The sequence below is a fragment of the Nomascus leucogenys genome, chromosome X (genome assembly GCF_006542625.1).
Source record: "Nomascus leucogenys isolate Asia chromosome X, Asia_NLE_v1, whole genome shotgun sequence".
Classification (NCBI taxonomy): domain Eukaryota; kingdom Metazoa; phylum Chordata; class Mammalia; order Primates; family Hylobatidae; genus Nomascus; species Nomascus leucogenys.
In genome coordinates this window covers 1,154,416-1,175,908 of record NC_044406.1, presented here as the reverse complement: position 1 = coordinate 1,175,908, position 21,493 = coordinate 1,154,416, and the positions used below count along the sequence as shown (strand labels likewise).

Genomic DNA, 21,493 nt, shown 5'->3' with positions numbered 1-21,493 from the left:
CAGCCTGAAAAATCTAATTTTTAAGAGATCTTTGGGTATATATGAATTCTTGTGTGTAAAATTTGTAAAATTTTTAGTATTTTAATTATTTTTGTAAAATAATTGTAAAATTTTTACTATTTTAATTATTAAAAATTTTGTAAATTTGTTAGTATTTTAGTTATTTTAAATAACTTTGTAAAATTTTTGGTATTTTAATTATTAAATTTAGTGACAATTAATATCCAAACACTCCCTCTTTTTTATTTTGAATATTTTGTGAAATTGTTGTACAGTTTATTTTAAAAGAACTTTCATACTATAGACCTAAGAGTAATATATTGAAAAAATAAAATTTCTGAAACTGTAAGGCCTCCTTAATATATTGTTTTTATTTTTACAGGAGATACACACACACACGTATATACGTATTTTTCCTTTTGCACGAAAATTTTGCGATTAAAGCTTGAACGTCATGAGAATCACAAGATAACAGAAGTGTCCTCCTTAGCTAAACTAATGAACCTATTTCCATTTGGATTTGTGCATCCCAATAATTTTTTTCTCTGCAGCCTCAAGCTCTCATTTGCATAGAAAGGTTATGAAATGAAATAAAATCCATGGTCCTCACCACAAAACATGACTTCTGCACAGAAAACATACAGTAGGAAAAGTCTGAACCCTTTAGCAAGCCCTCAAAGGCAAAAAGTGGCATCTGTGGAGTCAAGAAGCAAGTATCACCTTGACTCAAATGCCTTATATAACTGCAGAATCCCTCACTTCATCCATTTGAAGGAAAATTGTCAACCCTGTGGTTTGGATCAATGAAGCCAAGCACACAGGACAGCTGCCACTTTTGCAGGGTTCTCTTAGAAGATGTGTTTTAGATCTGTCAGATTGCATTAAAAAATCTCCTCTAGGTCTGAGTCCGATGTCAGAATGATAAATTTGAGAAAAACCAAGCTGCCCACTTCTGACTGTTTTGAACTTCATAGTAGAAGATATCAGAATCTTGCCATCTGCTATTTCTACCAAAGCAGGGCAGCTTTCCAAAACTGGTGCTTCATCACAAGTTTATGGGCAAAAAGAATCAAATTTATTTCCTTCCTTCCTTCCTTCCTTCTTCCCTCTCTCCCTCCCTCCCTCTCTCCCTTCCTTCCTTCCTTCCTTCTTCCCTCTCTCCCTCCCTCCCTCTCTGTCTCTTCCTTCCTTCCTTCCTTCCTTCCTGACTTCTTTCTTTTGACAGTCTCACTCTGTTGCCCAAGCTGGAGTGCAGTGGTGCTATCACAGCTCACTATGGTCTTGAATTTCTGTGTTCAAGTGATCCTCCCACGTAGCTGGGACTACAGGTGTGCACTACGACGCCCAGCTAATTTTTTAATCTCTACTAGAGATGGGGTCTCACCATGTTGCCCAGGCTGGTCTTGAACTCCTAGGCTCAAGCAATCCTCTCACCTAGGCCTCCCAAAGTTCTGGGATTACAGGTGTGAGCCACTACGCCCGGCCTAATTTTTTGGAAAACTATACCCAAGCCACTAGTTTTTCAAGGTTAGTTATTACCTTCAAATGACACTTAACTGACATTTCTGACCATCTAAATGAACTTAATTGAAAAAAAAAAAATCAAGGGCTATCTGAATTGACTCTCCAAAAACTTAACTACTCATAGCATACTGGTTGACTGAAAGCCTTACTGATAACAGTTGAACACATATTTTGTATATGTATTACATACCATATTATTACAATAAAGTAAGCTAGAGAAAAGAAAATGTTATGAAGAAAATCATAAGGAAGATAAAATTAATGAATTTACTATTTATTAAGTGGAAGTGGATCACCATAAAGGTCTACTCCCATTGAGTAGACGGAGGGTTGGTCCTGCTGTCTCAGTAATGGCAGAGCCAGAAGCAAATTCACATATAGGTGGACCTATGCAGTTCAGCCCTGTGTTGTTCAAGGGTCAACTGTATAGTGAAGGTTATCCTTCTCTAAAATACATGGAAATGACATTTTATCAAGGCTTTTCTCATTTGTTCAATTCTCACCTTCTCAGCATGAAAACAGAATACCCAACAGGTGGTCCTCATGACCCCTCAAAGAGAGGTTCCCCCAAGCAATCATTATTCAAATATTTTCATTTTAAGTAGGTTGAACATTATCCTTGTCACCCAGGTGAATTTAATCTCATTATTAGGTAACTCTATGAATTTCATATGTTCATAATCTATCTTGAGCTTTAAAAGAGATGTATTGCATATTATTCACAGCTATGAAGGTTCATAATTTTGGGGCCACTTCTACAGCCATTTCATAAAATTTATTTGTGAAATATAGAAAAAACTATGCAATAATCGAATCCAGTTATTTTTCTTTTACATTTATTTAAAATGATTAAAAATGGTTTATGACAGTTTTAGAAAATGGAATGGATTAAAGGCTAAAAATGTTTAGATTCCATTTAAGTAGGTATGTGTGTGTGTATGTAACTAAAAACACAGAGGCTTTTTCACAAGAATTTAATTAAGCTCATGCTGAAACTCTCATAAAGAAAATAGTAATTGAGCATCAGACATCACCACTCCTGAAGAAAAACCTTCTACAAGAATTGAAAAGTGTTGCAGGACCTAACACTGAAACAGGAAATATGGACTGTCTTCAAATTGCACAAATGATGCATGAATCCACCTTTGAGACCCGCAACTCCGAGATGCCTAATGTGAACGATTAAAGGTATTTTACAAACTGACAAACTGGGGAGCTCTTTCAAGTGCTTTCCACTTTCAACCTTCTCTCTTTGAAGACCCCAATTCATAATGGTGAGCATAAAACATGCATACTGGGAATTTTTATGGGCCCCATATATACATTCCAGACTGTACATGAATGTCTTGATCTCTGGTTCTGATATTTATGGCAAAGTCTAAATGTTATATGAACATTAACCTTAGTTTACTCAAATTATACCAATATGCCCAAACCATCCTTTTTTCTCTCCCCACAAGTGTTTCTAAAAGAGAAGCAAAAAGCTAGTATACTTCTTGGATGCCTAAGGATTTAAGATTTCCTACTCTGATGAATAGGAAAAGTATAAATGAAGGAATGCAATGTTGTTGCCTTAGGAACTAGTACTTACAGACTATCAAAGACCACAAACACTACAAAAAGGCTCAACACCTGATAATCACCATTTCTGTCTCCTATGCGCCAAAACATATCACAACCATATGATTTCCTAGGAAAAAGTATCCCAAGATTTCCCCCAGATGGTTTTAACATCAGTCGTTTTGCACTTAACATTTCAAAATGCAGCCTTATTTTCTTCAGGTAATAATAATTTTATGTGCAGATATATCAAAGCTGAAAGGATGATCAGACCCTGCTTGTGGGTGTCAGAAATAATGCATCCCCACTTCATTGGCAATAATGAATGCTCAATGATTTTTCATATCACTGAAGAATTTAGCACAGGTCCAGCATCTTTGGAACCTCAACGATATTCTTCATCTCCCAGAAGCTGATAACATCCCCTCCCCAACAAGATACTCTACCTCCCTACTGCTCACTGCTTTGTGCCATCAACATGGTTAAGCATGCGTGTGTTATTGCACCATGAGGTAGCTGAAGATCTCACAACAGAGAGCCACAGTCTCTTCGTGCAAATGAATAGCCAAACCAACATTGCAAGAAATCCTTTTTAGAATGCAGGGTCTAGCTGCCTCACTTATCTTTATAACCACATCACATCCAATGAGTTGGGAATGCTTAGTGAGGCAGCTCATGTACTTTACACGGAAGAAAACACAGTTTAGGTCATCAAATTGTGTCAAGAATAAAAGGAAATTTCTACAACAGTGATAAACAGGGTTCTTGTTTTGGTTGTTTTTCTCAAAGTAATCAGGGGATCTTAACATCTTCAGACATTTTCTGGTTCTGAAAGGAAGATTGGAAACAAATGTCATTGTGGGGGCAAAAAAAAAGTCTATTAAACAAAGAAAAAGAAAACCAAGATCCAATTCTATGCTGTGACGAGAGACTCTTGCTCTAGATTTAGCAGAAGGAAGATTAGAACAGAAAAAAACGAAGCAGAAATGAAGTTGCACATCTTAAATATATACAATGTTTGTCTATCATACTTTAATAAAGCTAGAAGAATGAAAAATCTATTTAAAAAAAAGAAAACCAAGATCCGACTATGTGCTGTCTACATGCCACTTGCTTTACATTCAGCAGAAGGAAATAGATTAGAACAAATAAGTGATGCAGAAATGAAGTTGTACATTTTAAATATATACAATGTTTATTTGTCAACTATACCTCAATAAAGCAGGAAAAATTAAAAATAGAAAAAATTTAAAAACTGTTAAAATCATATCTGGAAACAAATATTAGTTTTCAAAACATTGTTTTTTACATTTTGCCATTTGTTAAGGATTTCGATGATCTTAAATGAATTGAGTAACTTTCTTCTGGTTAAAACTAATATTTGTAGGAACTTCTTTCTTAGAATATGGCCTTGTTGGTCTTTAGAACTTCTGAAGTGGTGTTGTCATTTGCTCCACTTTATAAAATAAAAGCAAAGTATGATTCTTAAAAGTTCACATCGAGTGACAGACATCTGCTTCTATCTATGTAGCTCTGTTACTACAACTCTTTCTCTACAAAGTGTGCAAGTTTCAGTGTATGGCCTCAGCATGTACACAGTTCCACAGGTTGTGCACTGCACCACATCACCATGGATATGGTTAGTATACCATGCACATCATCCTCTAGGAGAGAGAGAAAATTCATGACCTAACTAAGGAGAGGTGGACAGCCGGGTACCATTAGCAGCAGCCTGGAACCTTAGAGTCAAGTTCACAGAGCTCTGAGCCCCATTTGATACCAAACCCATACATATTTGCTGTCATACACATATTTCCTAGACAGTATAAAGGCTTTACAGCCAGCGAGGTGATAGAGGCCCAGGATCCACATAAATGTCACTGCTCACCTTGAAGAGATCTCCCTAACATCAGCTCACTCTGTCTGCATCCTCCTTTCTGGTCTCAGGAACTTTAAGGGAGGGGAAGATAAACTTGGTGCTTGGGAATACTTGGTGAGGGTATCATTGAAGTACAATGGAGAAAGTAGACAAAATACTTACCAGGCAGCCAAAAGGCATGAAAGAGCTTCAAGACATTACACCTCTTTAGCAAACACATGCTTCCACCTCAGATAAATGGGGCAGGCATCATCCACATTTTTAAAACTACACCTATTTCAGAAACTCAACTGGCTCCCATTCCAATGATTTTCCTTTTAAAATACTGCACTAAAATATATTTGTCTTGATTATTGAGTTTGTGGGGGACCCCTGTCCCCTGCCCTTACATTTTGTGCTTATGGAGACGGGTGCCTCTCTCTGCTCACTCAGTTTCAGCCCTTGGTTAAACAAAGACGTACAAATCACTGCCACGAAGGCTACTGAAATCAACACGTGGCGTTCGTTAATGATGGCTGCCACGTTGGGTGAAAGAGTGTTGTCACTGAACCCAAGAATCTGCTCTCAGGTTGCCAGGAAAATAAGGCAGTTTTTCAGAAACTCAGTTTCCTCCTAAAATTTCAGGACGGGGCGTAACGTAGACGGAGGCTCACCCCAAACGGAGGTTCATTAGCTAATGGTTGATACTGCCCATTCACCAGCAGAGGGAGCGCATGGGAAGGTTTTAGGATTTTTGAGGCCAAATGCAAACCTAAGGCAAACACCGTAGGAATGGGCAGTCCTTTCTGGTTTCCTTCAGGGACACAAAGAAGGTACGAGTTAGAGGGCCCTGGGCAAACTCCAGACAGATTTTGACGTGGGTGGCCTGAGGTTTAAACCAAACCTCCAGAGACCCCCAGTTAAAGATCCGAGTCACTCTTTTGGCTATAAAACAATCCCTGACTGTTGTTTCAGAGATTTCTTTAGGGCATCCTCTGCTCTCAAATCCCGAGTGATTCTTCAAACCCAGGAGTGTGGAGCCGGCATTGAACCAGGAAGCCACAGCAGATCTTTCTTTTCCCCTATGGTCTGAGCACAGCTTCGGAATTCCATAGAGAGGCTTATAATTTAGTGTTTCGGTAGTTTTCTTTGCGGGTGGGGTTCTGTGCAAAACATTCACATTCAACCCAGATATTTTTCCTGCCTCACCTGTGACGAAAATTTCACTGAATACAAAACAGAACAGAACTATATTTGGCTAGTTAAATCAACCGTCATGCTTATAGTCTTGCAATGTAGGTTGGTAATTTTTGTTTGTTTGTTTCTTTTTCTTTCCTTTTTTCTCCTCCTCTTTTACATTAGACAGATAATGTGCCAGCATCATTGTAACAAGGTTTAGGGGAAGGTACAGCTCACAGCTGACCATGGAAACCCAATTGTTGGCCAGGCACGGTGGCTCACGCCTGTAATCCCAGAACTTTGGGAGGCCAAGGCGGGCAGATCACTTGAGGTCATCAGGAGTTCAAGAACAGCCTGGCCAACATGGTGAAACCCCATCTCTACTAAAAATACAAAAATTAGCCAGGCGTGGTGGTGCACGCCTGTAGTCCCAGCTCTTCGGGAGGCTGAGGCAAGAGAATCTCTTGAACCCGGGAGGCGGAGGTTGCAGTGAGCTGAGATCGTGCCACTGCACTCCAGCCTCGGCAACACAGTGTAACTCTGTCTCAAAAAGAATAAAAATAAATTTTTAAAAATCACATTATTAGGCAAGTTATGTATATTGAACTTAACCAGAAATAACCTTGCTAGTGACAAACATCTGAAAGTATTTTTTTTTTTAATCAGGCTTAGTAACAAGCAAAACAATGTTTAGAGCCAAACTTACCATGGGTCCTGAAACAATTTCTCCTATTGTTTAGTTTGAAATAACTGGCTGCTGCTCCCAGCAGTGTCACCACCACCACGGATACGATGGGAGACACGATTTTTGCTACCATATTGCCTGCAGGAGTGGAGAAAAAGCAAGCTCATCTGAGAAAAAAAAAACATGGCTGCAGGAAAACTGCTTAAATACTAGGTTGGTCCAAAAGTTATTGCGGTTTTTGCCATTGAAAGTAATGACAAAAACTTCAATAACTTTTGCACCTATCTAGTAACTTCTCCATCACATCCCTTCCCACCCTTGTATTCACAGAAAAAGAGAAACTTAATTAAAAAAAGAAAAAGAAAAAGAAAAAAAAAACACCTTAGGAAGTAGTTCTGTTTTCACGAAGAGCCAAGCTTGTCAACCACATTTTACCACTGAAGACATCCAAGGCCAGGATTTGCACAGACGAGGCACTTGGCATTTTTGTTCGTTTGTTGAAGTCAATTCATGTATGCCTTTTCATTAATTTTATTTATTTATTTATTTCTTATTATTTTTTGAGACGGAATCTTGCTCTGTCGCCCAGTCTGGAATACAGTGGCGTGATCTCGGCTCACTGCAACCTCCTTCTCCCGGGTTCAAGCGATTCTCCTGCCTCAGCCTCCCAAATAGCTGGGACTACAGGTGTATGCCATCATGCCCAGGTAATTTTTGTATTTTTAGTAGAGACAGGGTTTCACCATGTTGGCCAGGCTGGTCTCGAACTCCTGACCTCAGGTGATCCACTTGCCTCGGCCTCCCAAAGTGTTGGGATTACAGAGGCGAGCCACCGCACCCGGCCTGATTTATTTTTTTAGAGATGGGGTCTCACTATGCCGCCTAAGCTGGTCCTGAACTCCTGGGCTCAAGTGATCCTCCTGCCTCAGCCTCCTGAGTAGTTGGGAGGACAGGCACATGTCAAAACTATTTTGTGCCTTTTTAGATGTAGAATGCTCACTCATGCAAAAATATTGTTCAACTAAAAACTGCCAGATAGGCATGCTGGAACTCTAGACCCAAGCACACACTAGACGCAAGCATCTTCGATGCCTCGATGGGAAATTACTCCAGAGCTTTGCTAATCCTGCACAAAGAACAACAAGAAGGAGCTTGATGTGACAAAAATCAACACTTCCAAAGGGAAAAAAGGAAGAAATCACTGTTTCCATTTGCAATAGCCACCCTTTCCATGCATGGCTTTCTTCAGACAGGGTTGAACACCTGGGCCAATACATAACATGGCATAGGTGAGGGACACAAGACTGCTCCACGAATGAGGCTGCCATGCTGGGGGGAAGAGTGTTGTCACTGAACGCAAGAACCTGCTCTACGGCTGATGCTGCTGCCCGCCGCACCCTGCCCTACATGCACACACTCCACAGCATGATTTCACAGTGTTCCCCATCCAGAGGTGGAGCTGTATCTTTCATTCTGAGAATCCAGGCTTTAGCCAACAGAATGCCACACAAGTGAAGGTGTGGTGGCTCTAAGCCCAGGCACGCTTCTCTTCATGCTCTTGGTACCCTGTCTGGTCACCATGTGATGAAGCCTGGCCTGGCTTCCTGGAGGGATGTGAGAGCCCACATGAAGCTGAGATGAGCCATTCCACCTAAGGTCCCAGATACATAAGAAGACCCAGGAAACATGGTCAAAGCGCTGGCCACACCTACAGCTGACTGCACACAAGAGAGGGAGTTCAGAAGAGACCAGGAGGACCACTAGCATGGTGTCAGCCCAAATTGCTGACTCACGTAATCATGAACATAATAAATGGTTGTTATTTCCAGCCACTAAGTTTTGGGGTCTTTTGTGACACAGCATAGCTGACTGATACATACCTTTTCCTCTCTCCCATCTCTTACAAATCAATCAAGTACAATCAATTGCTATTACCAAGTGGTCATCCAAGCTGACTGCTTCTCTTTGCCTCCCTTGCCCAGGCTTTAATTCAGCCTGTCATCATTTCCAGGGGGTACGGAATTGGTCTGAAAGGGGGTCTCCCTGGGTCTTAGTGAGCCCCCTCAGGTCCATTCTTCACCTACATATCAACAGGGGCAGGCTCTTTCCCATGAAGGTTCTATGAAGTGCAGACTCCACCTCTGCTAACCTGGCAGTCTTTCCTGGACACCATTGCATCCTTCCCTGGTTCTCGTTGCATTCCACACCTTGGCTACACAATCTCTGGTGTCCCCATATGTGTATCCAGCTCTACCTAGCGCACCATCTTCCCTGACACCTCACTCTTCTCCTGGGCACCTCCAACCCATATTTTAGGGGATTGGCTTGGATATTGTTCTCTCCAGGAAACCCTACCTCCCTCACCTAACCCAGTCTACGAGTATCCCTTCTGCCTTGCTACAGGATCCCATACGTTCCAGCAAATTATTCATCAGCTTTGACTGCAACTACTTGTTTATTTGCCTTGCCCTTTCCATCTCTGGACCTCGCTTTACACCACAGAGGGAAAAAGGTGAATCCATAAATTTTTCTAAGGATGCCAACATACCCCAAAAATATTGATACTAGTACTCTGCATGTTCATTGAAAGGTAGAGGTCACTTTCAATCACTTTCTCCTCCCCCATCACTGAAAACTCACAAGAGCCTTGGGGTTGAGTGTGTTTACTCTCAACTTAAACTCAAGCAGGTGTCAGCCCAAATCTCTAAGAATATGACTCTTAGGGAACGGGGAACCTGTTCTCCCAGCAATACAGGACACAAAGTCAGCCTTCTGGGCTTCAAGTTCTCTCTCCTTTGACCTGAGATGGGATTGACAGTGCACTCCGATGGCTTCTTTGGGCAGTGTTCATAACTTCCTTTCTCCTGTCCTTCTTGGGTTTCAAGTTAGTGCTGGTCAAAGAAAGGGGAGTAATGGTGGTACTGGGAGAAATGTAATAGTCTCAGCACTCATTCACAGCCTTGCTTTGAAAGCTAAGGGGCATCTTCTGCAGTGAAAACCAATGCTTGACTCTCCTTTCTCTGAACTCTGATTGGTCCAGTGCTGAAGGTCAGATATTTTTATTCAGAAGCTACTTTATATACATACAAAGTATGAGTGCTCCATGAAAGTCATGAGGTTGGGAAACAGAAGCCCACACAGCTCCTCCCAGCACTGATTTAGGAGAGTGTGCTCTTATTAAAGGTTGGGACCAGGTGAGTCAATCAGTTACCTTCTGGATTGCCATACGTTGAATGGTGATCTCCACCTGTAAGCGGAAAAGGACGCTCGTGTTTATTCAGCAGAGCTTATGGAGTGCCATCTATTGCCGGGCACTGTTGAGGATGTGACTATGAACACAGCACACAGATCCCTGTTTTCAGGGAATTTACATTCTTGTGCACGGAGGGGGACAGTCAAGCAGCATAACGAGGAGGAATGTGAATGTGTATGCCATGTCTAATGGTCATTAGCGGAATGGGGATAATACCAGGGAGAGGGAGATGCAGCTTTAATTTCAGGATTGGAGAGTCTACATACACGCGCACGCAAAACACACACAGGCTGACAACCCCATGGACACACACGCACACACACACCATTCATACACACGCACATGCAACACAATGACATGCACAAATGTGTGTGCACATGCATACACACATGCAGCATGCAACAAACGTGCAACACACAGGCAGACAAGCACACATACACATGTGCGCACACACATGCATTTACACACATGTGCAACATGTAAATACAAATGCAACACAGAAACACACATGCACTCAATGTGCACATCCACACGCATGCACATCCCACACATCCCCACATACACACACACATGCACGTACCACACACACAGGCAACAAAAGCACATATAAAGCACAATTCACCTAAACATACACATGTACACGTGTGTGCACATGCTAACACCTCTATGCATAAATACATGCATGTACACACAAATATGCACACACACATAAACACATTCATGTGTGTATGTGCGTGCCTGTACACACGCATGTATACACACAATCCACATGCACAGATGCACATGATATATTCGTGCAGTATGCACATGCACCACAGGAACACACCCAGATGCACACTCCTGCATCTATCCACATGCACACATGTGCTTGCACACTCCTAAATGTATGCATGTGAATGGACACACATGGGAAACATGCAATGCATATGCAACCCAAGCACAAACATGCACACATGCAAAATCCACAAGCACATGCTAACACATCTGTGCACATACACAAACATGCATGCGCTCAATCCACATGTGTGCAGACACTTGCACACATGCACATGAAATCCACATGCACTTATGCACATGATTACAAAAATCCACATGCACATGTACACATGCATGTGCACACAATACACACAAGTATACCTGTGTGTGAACACATATGCATACACACACACGTGCACACACATGCACCCAGTAACACCTGTAAGTGGGCCATAGTTCATTTCAAGAAATTAAGTCCTCAGGGCATGCACAACATCTCCCCTCAGCATGGATGACCCAGGAAAATGCAAATTAGAGACCCGAATGGCCAGTTAGTTGTTGTGCGTTGGATAAAAGCATCAGCTTCCATCAGTGCAGACAGTGTGTTAGTTACTTGCAAATGGACAGTTTTGCCTCACATATTCTGTAAGACGTAATTCCTTTACCATAAGTATTTCCATAACGAGAGTTGGGTCTATAGCCCCCTCTTCCTGCAGGATAGAAAAGAGACCATGAAATGCTAGATAGTGCTCAGGAAGTCTACATGACCTTACAGAAGCAAGCAGGTCAGCAAACCCGAAGCAAGATGCTCTTAAAAGCTGCAGAGATTCCAATGGCTCTCCCAAGGCCAGGGAAGGTGCACAGGTGCCATCTGGCCCCTGTTTACGGTTTACACTGGTGGCTGAAGGTGTATTAGATGTACATCCCTGAGGGTCTGGAGGCCTGACATAGATGGGCAAATGTGTTTTCTTGGGCATAAAAGAAAATGCCAGCAAATGATGGTTTAAAAAAAGAGAATAGGATGAAAACGCAGGCCATAAATAGTAATCATAACCCATTAAAAAAAAAAAAGAGTTCCTCCAGGTTGGGTGTGGTGGCTCACACCTGTAATCCTACCACTTTGGGAGGCCAAGGCGGTAAGAGCACTTGAGCTCAGTTGGAGCCCAGCCTGAGAAACATAGTGAGACCCCGTTTCTACTTAAAAAAAAAAAATAGCTGGGTGTGGTGATGTGCACCTGTAGTCTGAGCTACTACTTGGGAGACTGAGGCAAAAGATTGCTTGAGCCCAGGAGGTGGAGGCTGCAATGATCTATGATCACGTCCCTGCACTCCAGGCTGGGCTACAGAGTGAGATTTTGTCTCAGAAAAACAACAAAAAAAGTTTTTCTATATTTTTCTAATGTGTTAAGAGCAATTTTTAAAAATACAGATTTGAGATTTTTAAAACTAATGCTTTGTGCTGATTTTGAAGTGGAATGAGTTGTGTGGACAGTGGGTTCTATGGGCTGAACTATATCCCCCTCCAAATTCCCAGGTCGCAGACTGTGAGTGTATTTGAACACAACGTCTTTAGAGAGGTGATTAAAATAAAAGGAAGTCATAGGGTGGGCCCTAATCCAATAGGACTACAGACCTTATAAGAAGAGGAGATGAGGACACAGACACACACAGAGGGACGACCCTGTGAGGACGCAGGGGGAAGATGGTGTCTCCAAGCCCAGGAGGGAGGCCTCAGGAGGAACCAGCCCTGCCCACACCTTGATCTCAGACTTCCAGCCTCCAGGACTGTGGGAGAAGAAATCCCTTTTGCTTCAGCCCTCCTGACTCTAGTAATTTACTATGGCAGCCTTAGCAGACTCAAACACTGGGTGTTAGAGAAACTTGTCCGTTAGTATTTAAAAACGACGAGTGCAACATTCTCTCCCCACTCTCCGCAGAGAGGCCAGACTTTGGGCTTCCCTCCGCGGCCAGCCAAGGTCAGCCCTCACCCCTCAGTGCTCTGCATGAAGCCAGAACAGGCCTAACACCCTCTGCCTCCTTTGGGGATTCAGGGAGAAGCCACGTGACTCATCCCATGGTGACGGCTTGCATCCCAGCCGGCACCTCCATGCTAATGCTAATCCGAGCGCTGACTCACAGCCTGGCTCTGCCGGGGCTGGAGAGCACGGGTCCAGGCAGGAAGGGGAGCGGAGGCATCCTCAAAAACAAGCGTCATGCTCCCAAAACTGGGCTGTGCCTCATGCACGCCTGATGTTCTTGGCCCAGCTGCTGCTTCCACTGGGCCCTGGCCCTGCCAAAGACTGTTTTCCAGCAGTTTTGCCCCAGGGATAGAGCAGCACCCTGACCAGTAAGCTTTGATCCATTCCGGAGCCAGATAATGGTTCCCCAAAAATGGCACAGCGCAGACCTCCCGAGACTAACTTCACAGGAAAACAGGAAACGGTCAGGGCTGTCAGGGGAGCCACTTGCTGAATCGTTTCTTTCTAACTGACGACTATGCCAGAGAACAAAAGCACATGTCCTGAATAGCTCCTCACAGAGAGAATGTGCAGAGAATCGTGCATGGGGTGAAAAGGCTCATTCGTAGGCTGTAGGGGTGTGGGGACGGCTCGCTTTATATAACACACCCCAAGGTGGGCCGGATGTGGTGGTGCAGGCCTGTAATCCCAGCACTTATGGAGGCCAAGGTAGGAGGATCGCTTGAGCCCAGTTCAAGACCAGCCTGGGCAACGTGGCGAAACCACCTTTGCAGAAATGGTAACTGAGGAAATGATGACAGTGAAAGAGGCCAGACCTAACTGACTCCATCTTGCTTCTAACCCTTAAGCTGTCCTTGTTCATTCCTGGGCATAGGCCAAACTAACTTGGGGAAGGAATTCAGTTCATGGTTTGACTCTGAAACAAAACTGATCATAGCCTTTTCCTGAAAACACCTCCTTCTTGCCCGGGGACAAGTTGGACTTAGTGGGACTAACAAATTAGCTACAAGATTAGAAATTATAGTTTAGGGCTGGGCGCGGTGGCTCACGCCTATAATCCCAGCACTTTGGGAGGCCGATGAGGGTGGATCGCCTGAGGTCAGGAGCTCGAGACCAGCCTGAACAATATGGTGAAACCCCGTCTCCAGTAAAAATACAAAAATTAGCCGGGCGTGGTGGCAGGTGCCTGTAGTCCCAGCTACTGGGGAGGCTGAGGCAGGAGAATTGCTTGAACCAGGGAGGCAGAGGATGCAGTGAGCCGAGATCACGCCACTGCACTCAAGCCTGGGCAACAGAGTGACACTCTGTCTCGGAAAAAAAAAAAAAAAGAAAAGAAAAATTATGATTTAGGGGTCGTGCAGCCTCTGGCTCAAGAGTCTGAACCTCTGCAAATTACTCCTGGGGGTAACATCACTGTTGTAAAACGTAAGCCCAGTGTTTGAGATATTTTGCAGATCCTGAACTGGATGGATCAGCTGACACCACCTAGGCCAGTAATCTGGCTCAACCAGTTCTGCCCTCCACCCAGGAACAGAAAACAGCAAGAAAACCTCACTTCGACCCCCTGTGGTTCCATCTGCAACCTGACCAATCAGCACTCCCCACTTCCCAAGCCCCTACCCGCCAAATTATCTTTAAAAACTCTGGACCCTGAATGCCTGGGGAGACTGATTTGAGTAATAATAAAACTCTGGTCTCTGGCACAGCTGGCTCTGCATGAATTACTCTTTCTCCATTACAATTCCTCTGTCTTGATAAATCGACCCTGTCTAGGCAGGGGGCAAGGTAAACCCATTGGGCAGTTACAACAGTGAGACCCTATCTCTACAAAACATTTTTTAAAAATTTAGCTGGGTATGATGGTGTGTGCCTGTAGCCCCAGCTCCTCGGGAGGCCGAGGTGGGAGGATCGCTTGAGCCCAGGAGTTTGAGGCTGCAGTGAGCTATGACTGCACCACTGCACTCCAGCCTGGGCAACAGAGTGAGACTCTGTCTCTAAATAAATAAATAATAAAATAATAAAAAACTACTCCCAGTGGCTTTCTGTAAAAATACTAAATTTGCTCTTTGCCTCACATTTTCAGTTACATTGAAACCGCCTTTGCAAAAATTATAACAGCGAGAAAATTACGACAGTGAAAGAGATCTGACCCAACCAACTGCATCCTGCCTGTAGCCTTCAAACTGCCCTTGTTCATTCCTGAACACAGACTCAGATAACCATGGGAGGAATTTACAGCTTAACTTAATTCAGACAAAGATAACAGCCCTTTTCTGAAACAAACTCCCTTCTTCCCCGGGGATCAGACTGTCTTTGAAAGACTAACAAATTAGTCACAAGATTAGAAATTATATTAATAGGTTAGGAGCCATGCAGCCGGAGGCCACAAGATTCCAAACCTCTTCAGTTGCTCCTAGGGATGGCATCACTGTTGTAAAACCTAAGGTTGAAGTTGAGCTATTTTTTAAACCCTTCATTGAGATGCACCAGCCAGCGCCACCCAGACTGGTGATGCGGCTCAGCCGGCTCTGCCATCCCACACAGGAACAGAAAACAAGAAGAAGAACCCATGTCCATCGTCTGTCACTCCACTGCCAACCAACCACTCAGCACTCCCCATGCCCGGGTCTCCTACCGGCCAAATTATACCTTAAAAAGCCCAGTGTCCAAATTTTGGGGGAAGCTGATTTGAGTCATAAAACTCCAGTCTTGGCTAGGTGCAGTGGCTCATGCCCATAATCCCAGCTCTTTGGGAGGCTGAGGTGGGAGAAGCACTTGAGGCCAGGAGTTGAAGACCAGCCTGGGCAACATAGTGAGACCCCATCTCTACAAAAAATGTTAAAAAAGTAGCCAGGTGTGGTGGCACACACCTGTGGTCCTAGCTACACAGGAGGCTGAGGCAGGAGGATCGCTTGAGCCCAAGAGGTTGAGGCTGTAGTGAGCTATGATTTCACCACTGCAGTTCAGCCTGGGTAACAAAATGAAACCCTGTTTAAAGAAAAAAAAGCAAAAACTCCAGTTGATATAGGAGGTAAGAAGGAATTACTTAATTACTTAGGCATATAGCAAGGGTATGGGAGTCCTTGGTAAGGCTTTTCTTTTTAAGGAAAAGCAGCCCCAAATCATTTTCTAACAAAGAGCAGCCTGTAAAGTTGAGCTGCAGACACAGACAAGCCAGCTAGGAGCTTGCACGGGTGAATACCAGCAGGAACTAGGGCCTCGACACGTTCCAGACGGCAGCTTCATCTTCCCTCCTCTTTGTCAGCCCCATGTACAGTAAGAAGCAGACGAGATGGCACTGACCAAATGGAAAGCCCATTTACATAACAAGATTAGGGTGGGGCCACCAGCCTTCACCACACGCTATGTTGAAGTCATACCTGATCGAACCAATCTGTAAGCCCTATGTAAATCAGACACCGCCTCCTCCAGCCTGCCTATAAAAGCTGCTGCGGTCCACAACCTTCCGACTTTTTCAGACTTTCTCTTTCTCTCTCTCTCTCTCTTTCTGTCTCTCCCTCTCTCTCTTGCAAGGAGCTGCTCTCCTCTCTCCTTTCTTCTGTCTATTAAACTTTCAACTCCTTAACCCAACCACATGTGTCTGTGTCCTGAATTCTTTCTCAGCATGCAACAACGAACCCCAGGTATGTACCCCAGACAGCATAGCTGCTTCGCAGGCTCCCATTCAGTCAGCTCTGTGTGAATTAAACTCTTTCTCTATTGCAATTCCCGTCTTAATAAATCAGGTCTATCTAGGTAGTAGGTAAGGGGAACCCCTTAGGTAGTTACAGAAAGATGGTGGAAGGAACTCACAGTACGTTGAGTTGAAGGTGGTCAATTCTTTTTTGGTGTTCTTTTTTTTTTTTTTTTTTTTTTTTTTTGAGACAGGGTCTCACTCCATGGCCCAGGCTGGAAGGTAGTAGTGCTATCGTGGTTCACTGCAGCCTCAAACTTCTAGGGTCACTTCAACCTCCCGAGTAGCTGGGACCACAGGCGCACACTTCCATGCCCAGCTAATTTTTGTATTTTTTTGTAGAGACAAGGTTTCATTATTTTGCCCAGGCTGGTCTTGAACTCTTGAACTCAAGCGATCCACCCACCTTGCCCTCCTAAAGTGCTGGGATTACAGGCGTGGGCCACCATGCCTGGCCAAAAGTGGACAGTTCTTGACCCCAGGTAATGAGCACCTTGTCATGAGCCCCCTCCCATCCTGAAGCTTGTCTGTGTCATAGGGAGTGAGTTCTGAGGACGGGCTACCTATAGGGCCACAGCTATTGCTCCTTTGAAGTGGACAGTCGAGCGTCATGCATTGCTTTCATTTTGTTAAATGGATCTGATGACAACACTCGCTTCCGAGGTAACGAAGATGAGGGACATCAAAATATTTTACTCCAAAATATATTGCTTTGCCTTATTTTGAAATTGCCGCTCCAGAGCCAGCAGACTGAGGTGGGGAAATTGGCATCTGTAGAGGATCTTTGCTGTTGCAGCCAGGCCTTCCCTTTCTAAGCTTTTCTTGGATGTAGGAGAGAGAAACTGAGACTCTGACACCTTTACAGGTCTGAAAAGAAACACTTACCATGGTGGTCTCTGAGCGCTGCTGCCTGGGAACCTTCATCTGCATAACAAGGACTCCCTTGCTAGGCAGCCTCTTCCTGTCTCCCTCTTATTACCTGGCTTGCCACCTGTTAAACCTGCTTTACCAACATCACCTATTTTGGGCCATGCTCTGAGCCCACATTCTTCCTGCAAAGAACAGCAAATAGCAAACTCAAACAGCAAACACATGGAATCAATCTAGGTTCCCATCAATGGTAGACTGGATAAGGAAAATGTGGCCCATACACATTGTGGAATATTACACAGCCATAAAAAAGAACAAGATCATGTCCTTTGCAGCAACACGGATTGAGCTGGTGGCCATTCTCCTAAGCAAACTAATGCAGGAACAGAAAACCAAATACCATGTGTTCTCATTTACAAGTGGGAGCTAAACACGGAGTACGCATTGTGAAAGGAAATTAAATTTTGTGATCCTGAACTCATTTAGTCAAAGGGAAAAATCGAGCTGGGAACTGGGTCACACAAACCTGCCTCCCCTTTTGGTTCCTAAATAAAATGGCTACAAGATGAAAAGCTACACGTCTCCCCCATATTTTGCCCACAAGGAAAATCCCAGTGAGCTGTGAAGATTTCACCATGACAATACGCAAATCAATAGCTTTGCCGTCGCCCCCGCCCAGCAGACACAAATCATTGTGGGGATTTGCTCCCCTGCCCCATTTTGTCCAGATTATCTTATGCAACATGCAGATTCCCTGCATTTTCCCTCTGCCCCATTTGTCTATGCCATCTTATGTAAAAAAACACAGATTCACTGAGCCAGACAAAAGCATGAATAACTATTTTTCCCTACCCCCCTCTTCCATGAAAATTATGTACTTTTCAATTTCCCCCACCCTTTCCCCTTTAAATTTGGAGCCTTCAAAATCATCTTCGGAGAAGAGCACAGACCTGTCTCCTGGGTGCGCATCCTTAACCTTAACTTTGGCAAATAAGTATTTTACACTCGTCTCGTCATTTTTCTCGATTGACAACATGGACACAAAGAAGGGAACACCAGGCACCAGGGCCTGCTTGAGGGCAGAGGGTGGGAGGAGAGTGAGGATGGAAAAACTACCTATCAAGTACTATGCTTATTACCTGGGTGATGACATAATGCGTACACCTGTGACAAACAAGTTACCTATACAACACCCCTACACAAGGACCCCTGAACCTAACATCAAAGTTAAAAAAGATGGTCTATAAGCTTTTGCATCCCATTGGTGGTTGAGTCTTGGTTCTGAAGGTTCGCGTGTATATCCACTCGATACATTTATACGCTTTTTCTCCTATTAATTAAGCTGCCTCATGTCAGTGATTCAGAGAAAACTTAGGGGGCCAAAAGCCTTGGCTCTCACAAAGCCTAATGAGACCATATCTAAAAAAAAAAAAAAGAAAGAAAAAGAAAAAAGGTACTTCCCACATTGCCAGAGCTCTTGGCACATATTAGTTTTAACCAAAAAGATGGTTACTCAAGGCCGGGCGCGGTGGCTCACGTCTGTAATCCCAGCAATATGGGAGGCTGAAGAGGGCGGATCACCTGAGGTCAGGAGTTCAAGACCAGCCTGACCAACATGGTGAAACCCCGTCTGTACTAAAAATACAAAAATTAGCCAGGCGTAGTGGCTCATGCCTGTAATCCCAGCACTTTGGGAGGCTGAGGCAGATGGATCACCTGAGGTCAGGAGTTCGAGACCAATCTGACCAACATAGTGAAACCCTGTCTCTACTAAAAAAACAAAAAATAGGCCGGGCGTGGTGTCTCAAGCCTGTAATCCCAGCACTTTGGGAGGCCGAGGCGGGCGGATCACGAGGTCAGGAGATCAAGACCATCCTGGCTAACATGGTGAAACCCCATCTCTACTGAAAATACAAAAAATTAGCTGGGCGTGGTGGCGGGCACCTGTAGTCCCAGCTACTCGGGAGGCTGAGGCAGGAGAATGGCGTGAACCCGGGAGGTGGAGCTTGCAGTGAGCTGAGATTGCGTCACTGCGCTCCAGCCTGGGCGACAGAGCGAGACTCCGTCTCAAAAAAAAAAAAAACAAAAAAAACAAAAATTAGCCTGGTGTAGTGGCATATGCCTGTAATCCCAGCTACTTGGGAGGCTGAGGCAGGAGAATCACTTGAACCCGGGAGGCCAAGGTTGCAGTGAGCAGAGATCGCACCACTGCACTCCAGCCTGGGCAACAAGTGAAACTCTGTCTCGAAAAAAAGAAAAGAAAAGATGGTTACTCAGTTCATTGAAGGTGTGCAAAACTCTTAACAAAGGGAAAATGTTAAAATGGAGATAATGGTTTAAAATCAACCTTTTTTTTTCTTTTCTTTTCTTTTTCTTTGAGACAGGATCTCAGTCTGTCACCCAAGCTGGAGTGCAGTGGCACGATCTTCTCTCTCTCTGCTCACTGAAGCCTCGACCCTCCCGGGCTCAAGTGATCCTCCTACATCTGCCCCCTGAGTAGCTGGAACTACAGGCACGTGCCACCACGCCTGGCTAATTTTTGTATATATGTATCTTTTGTAGAGACAGGGTTTTTCCATGTTGTCCAGGCTGGTCTCAAACTCCTGGGCTCGAGCACTCCTCCCACCTCAGCCTCCCCAAGTGCTGGGATTACAGGCATGAGCCACCGCGCCCAGCCATTGAAAGTGTTTTCTATACTGTTTGAAGTAAGCGAGCTGTGCCCCTAAAGAATTTCCAGTTTGTTGGATGCTCTCTCTCTCTCTAATTAGTTGTATAGTTCTTTGCTCTGTTTACTTTTACCTAAACAAAGGTGTGTGTGTGTGTATGCGTGTGTGTATGTGTGGCTGCACCCACCCTCCTGGGGAACAGAAGCGGAACGGCCCAGCACAGACAGGTTCTCAGAAGACCAGACACCAGCACACAGCACCCCACTCACCGAAGACTCCAGGTAGAAGGCCCAGGGCAGAGTGCAACCGGGAGCCCTAGAAAGACGACCCCTCCCACCCTCCACCCACCACCGCGTGCCCAGATGTAGGTGTACCGTGCGTGTTGTCGGAGTTGTCATAACTGGAGTAGCCACCGCCGCCACCTCCTGTTAGACAGAGAAGGTAGAGTTGAGGGATGTTCAGGTGTCCGAGCGTGGGGTTTCCTGCAGGTGTTGGTCTGTCCAGCTCGTTGGGAATGGCAACAAGTCGTGTGAACGTGTCACTGCCAAGAGAGCTCCAAAGAGTGACAAGCAGGGGAGAGTCAAGGGTGGCCCCACCAAAGCTTCCTCTTCCCCGTGGGAAAACTCGTGCCAACACTGAGCTCTAGCTATAAAAACACTTTGCCATCACAGGACTAACATTTACCCTGGGGACTCCAAATTCACGCAGGCGCACCCGCTTCCTGCCGAGACACTGATATGAGATCAGCCACCCCGACACCGGATTAGGAGGACCTTCCAGCAGATGGTCTCAATTGTAAATGTTCTCAGTTTCTCCTTTCAAAAATAACTAGTAATTTTTAGTTTATTCCTGATTGTTACTGTAATAAATTCTAAGACAGCGCTCTTTATTTATTGCAAGTAAACACGGCAGAAAAGATGACTGGATGCAATCCGGTTGTCCGAAAGATGCAGATCCAGCTTTGCAAAATATCTGGGACAAGCCCTTTATGTCTTCTAAAATAAAATCGCAGAACCAAACAGGCCAGGAACCTCACATGCTTGAAGATAAAGCCTCAAACATCACACTCTTCAGCCCGATGTTGCATGCGTCTCTATCTCCTATTGTCTGTACTTGTATTTCTATATGAAAGATTCCTGGCAGACATTCACCTCCAATTATAGAGAAAACTTTATATTAGAAGTGTTTATATATGTCTGTGTGTATAAAGATATATGTACATATATAAAGGTGTATATATATACACACACACACACAAACACACACACACATATACCTAAATGTATATACATATATACACGAAGGGACCTATATACACATATATAAAACAGTATGCATACATATGTAAAGGTATACACATATATATAACAGTATAGAAACATATGTAAGCTATATATGCATACATATGGAAAGACATCTACAAATATGTGTTTATACAAATAATGCATATATACATATAAAATATATAC

At 44.0% G+C, this 21,493-nt stretch overlaps 1 protein-coding gene across 2 annotated transcripts in view; it reads right to left on the bottom strand.

Moving 5' to 3' along the window:
* Positions 1 to 1,782: 1,782 nt before the first annotated feature.
* XG (Xg glycoprotein (Xg blood group)) overlaps positions 1,783 to 21,493 on the bottom strand; it is a 66,298-nt gene continuing 46,587 nt past the window's right edge. The window contains exons 7-11 of one of the 2 annotated variants that reach the window (XM_030806764.1): positions 20,399 to 20,449; positions 11,481 to 11,525; positions 10,018 to 10,053; positions 6,828 to 6,944; positions 1,783 to 3,912 (exon numbers count right to left, since the gene is read on the bottom strand). In XM_030806764.1, coding sequence (XP_030662624.1) covers positions 3,896 to 3,912; positions 6,828 to 6,944; positions 10,018 to 10,053; positions 11,481 to 11,525; positions 20,399 to 20,449 — 266 coding nt within the window. In that variant the 3' untranslated portion in view covers positions 1,783 to 3,895. The remainder of the gene's footprint in view (positions 3,913 to 6,827; positions 6,945 to 10,017; positions 10,054 to 11,480; positions 11,526 to 20,398; positions 20,450 to 21,493) is intronic. The other variant, XM_030806765.1, reaches the window with a different exon arrangement.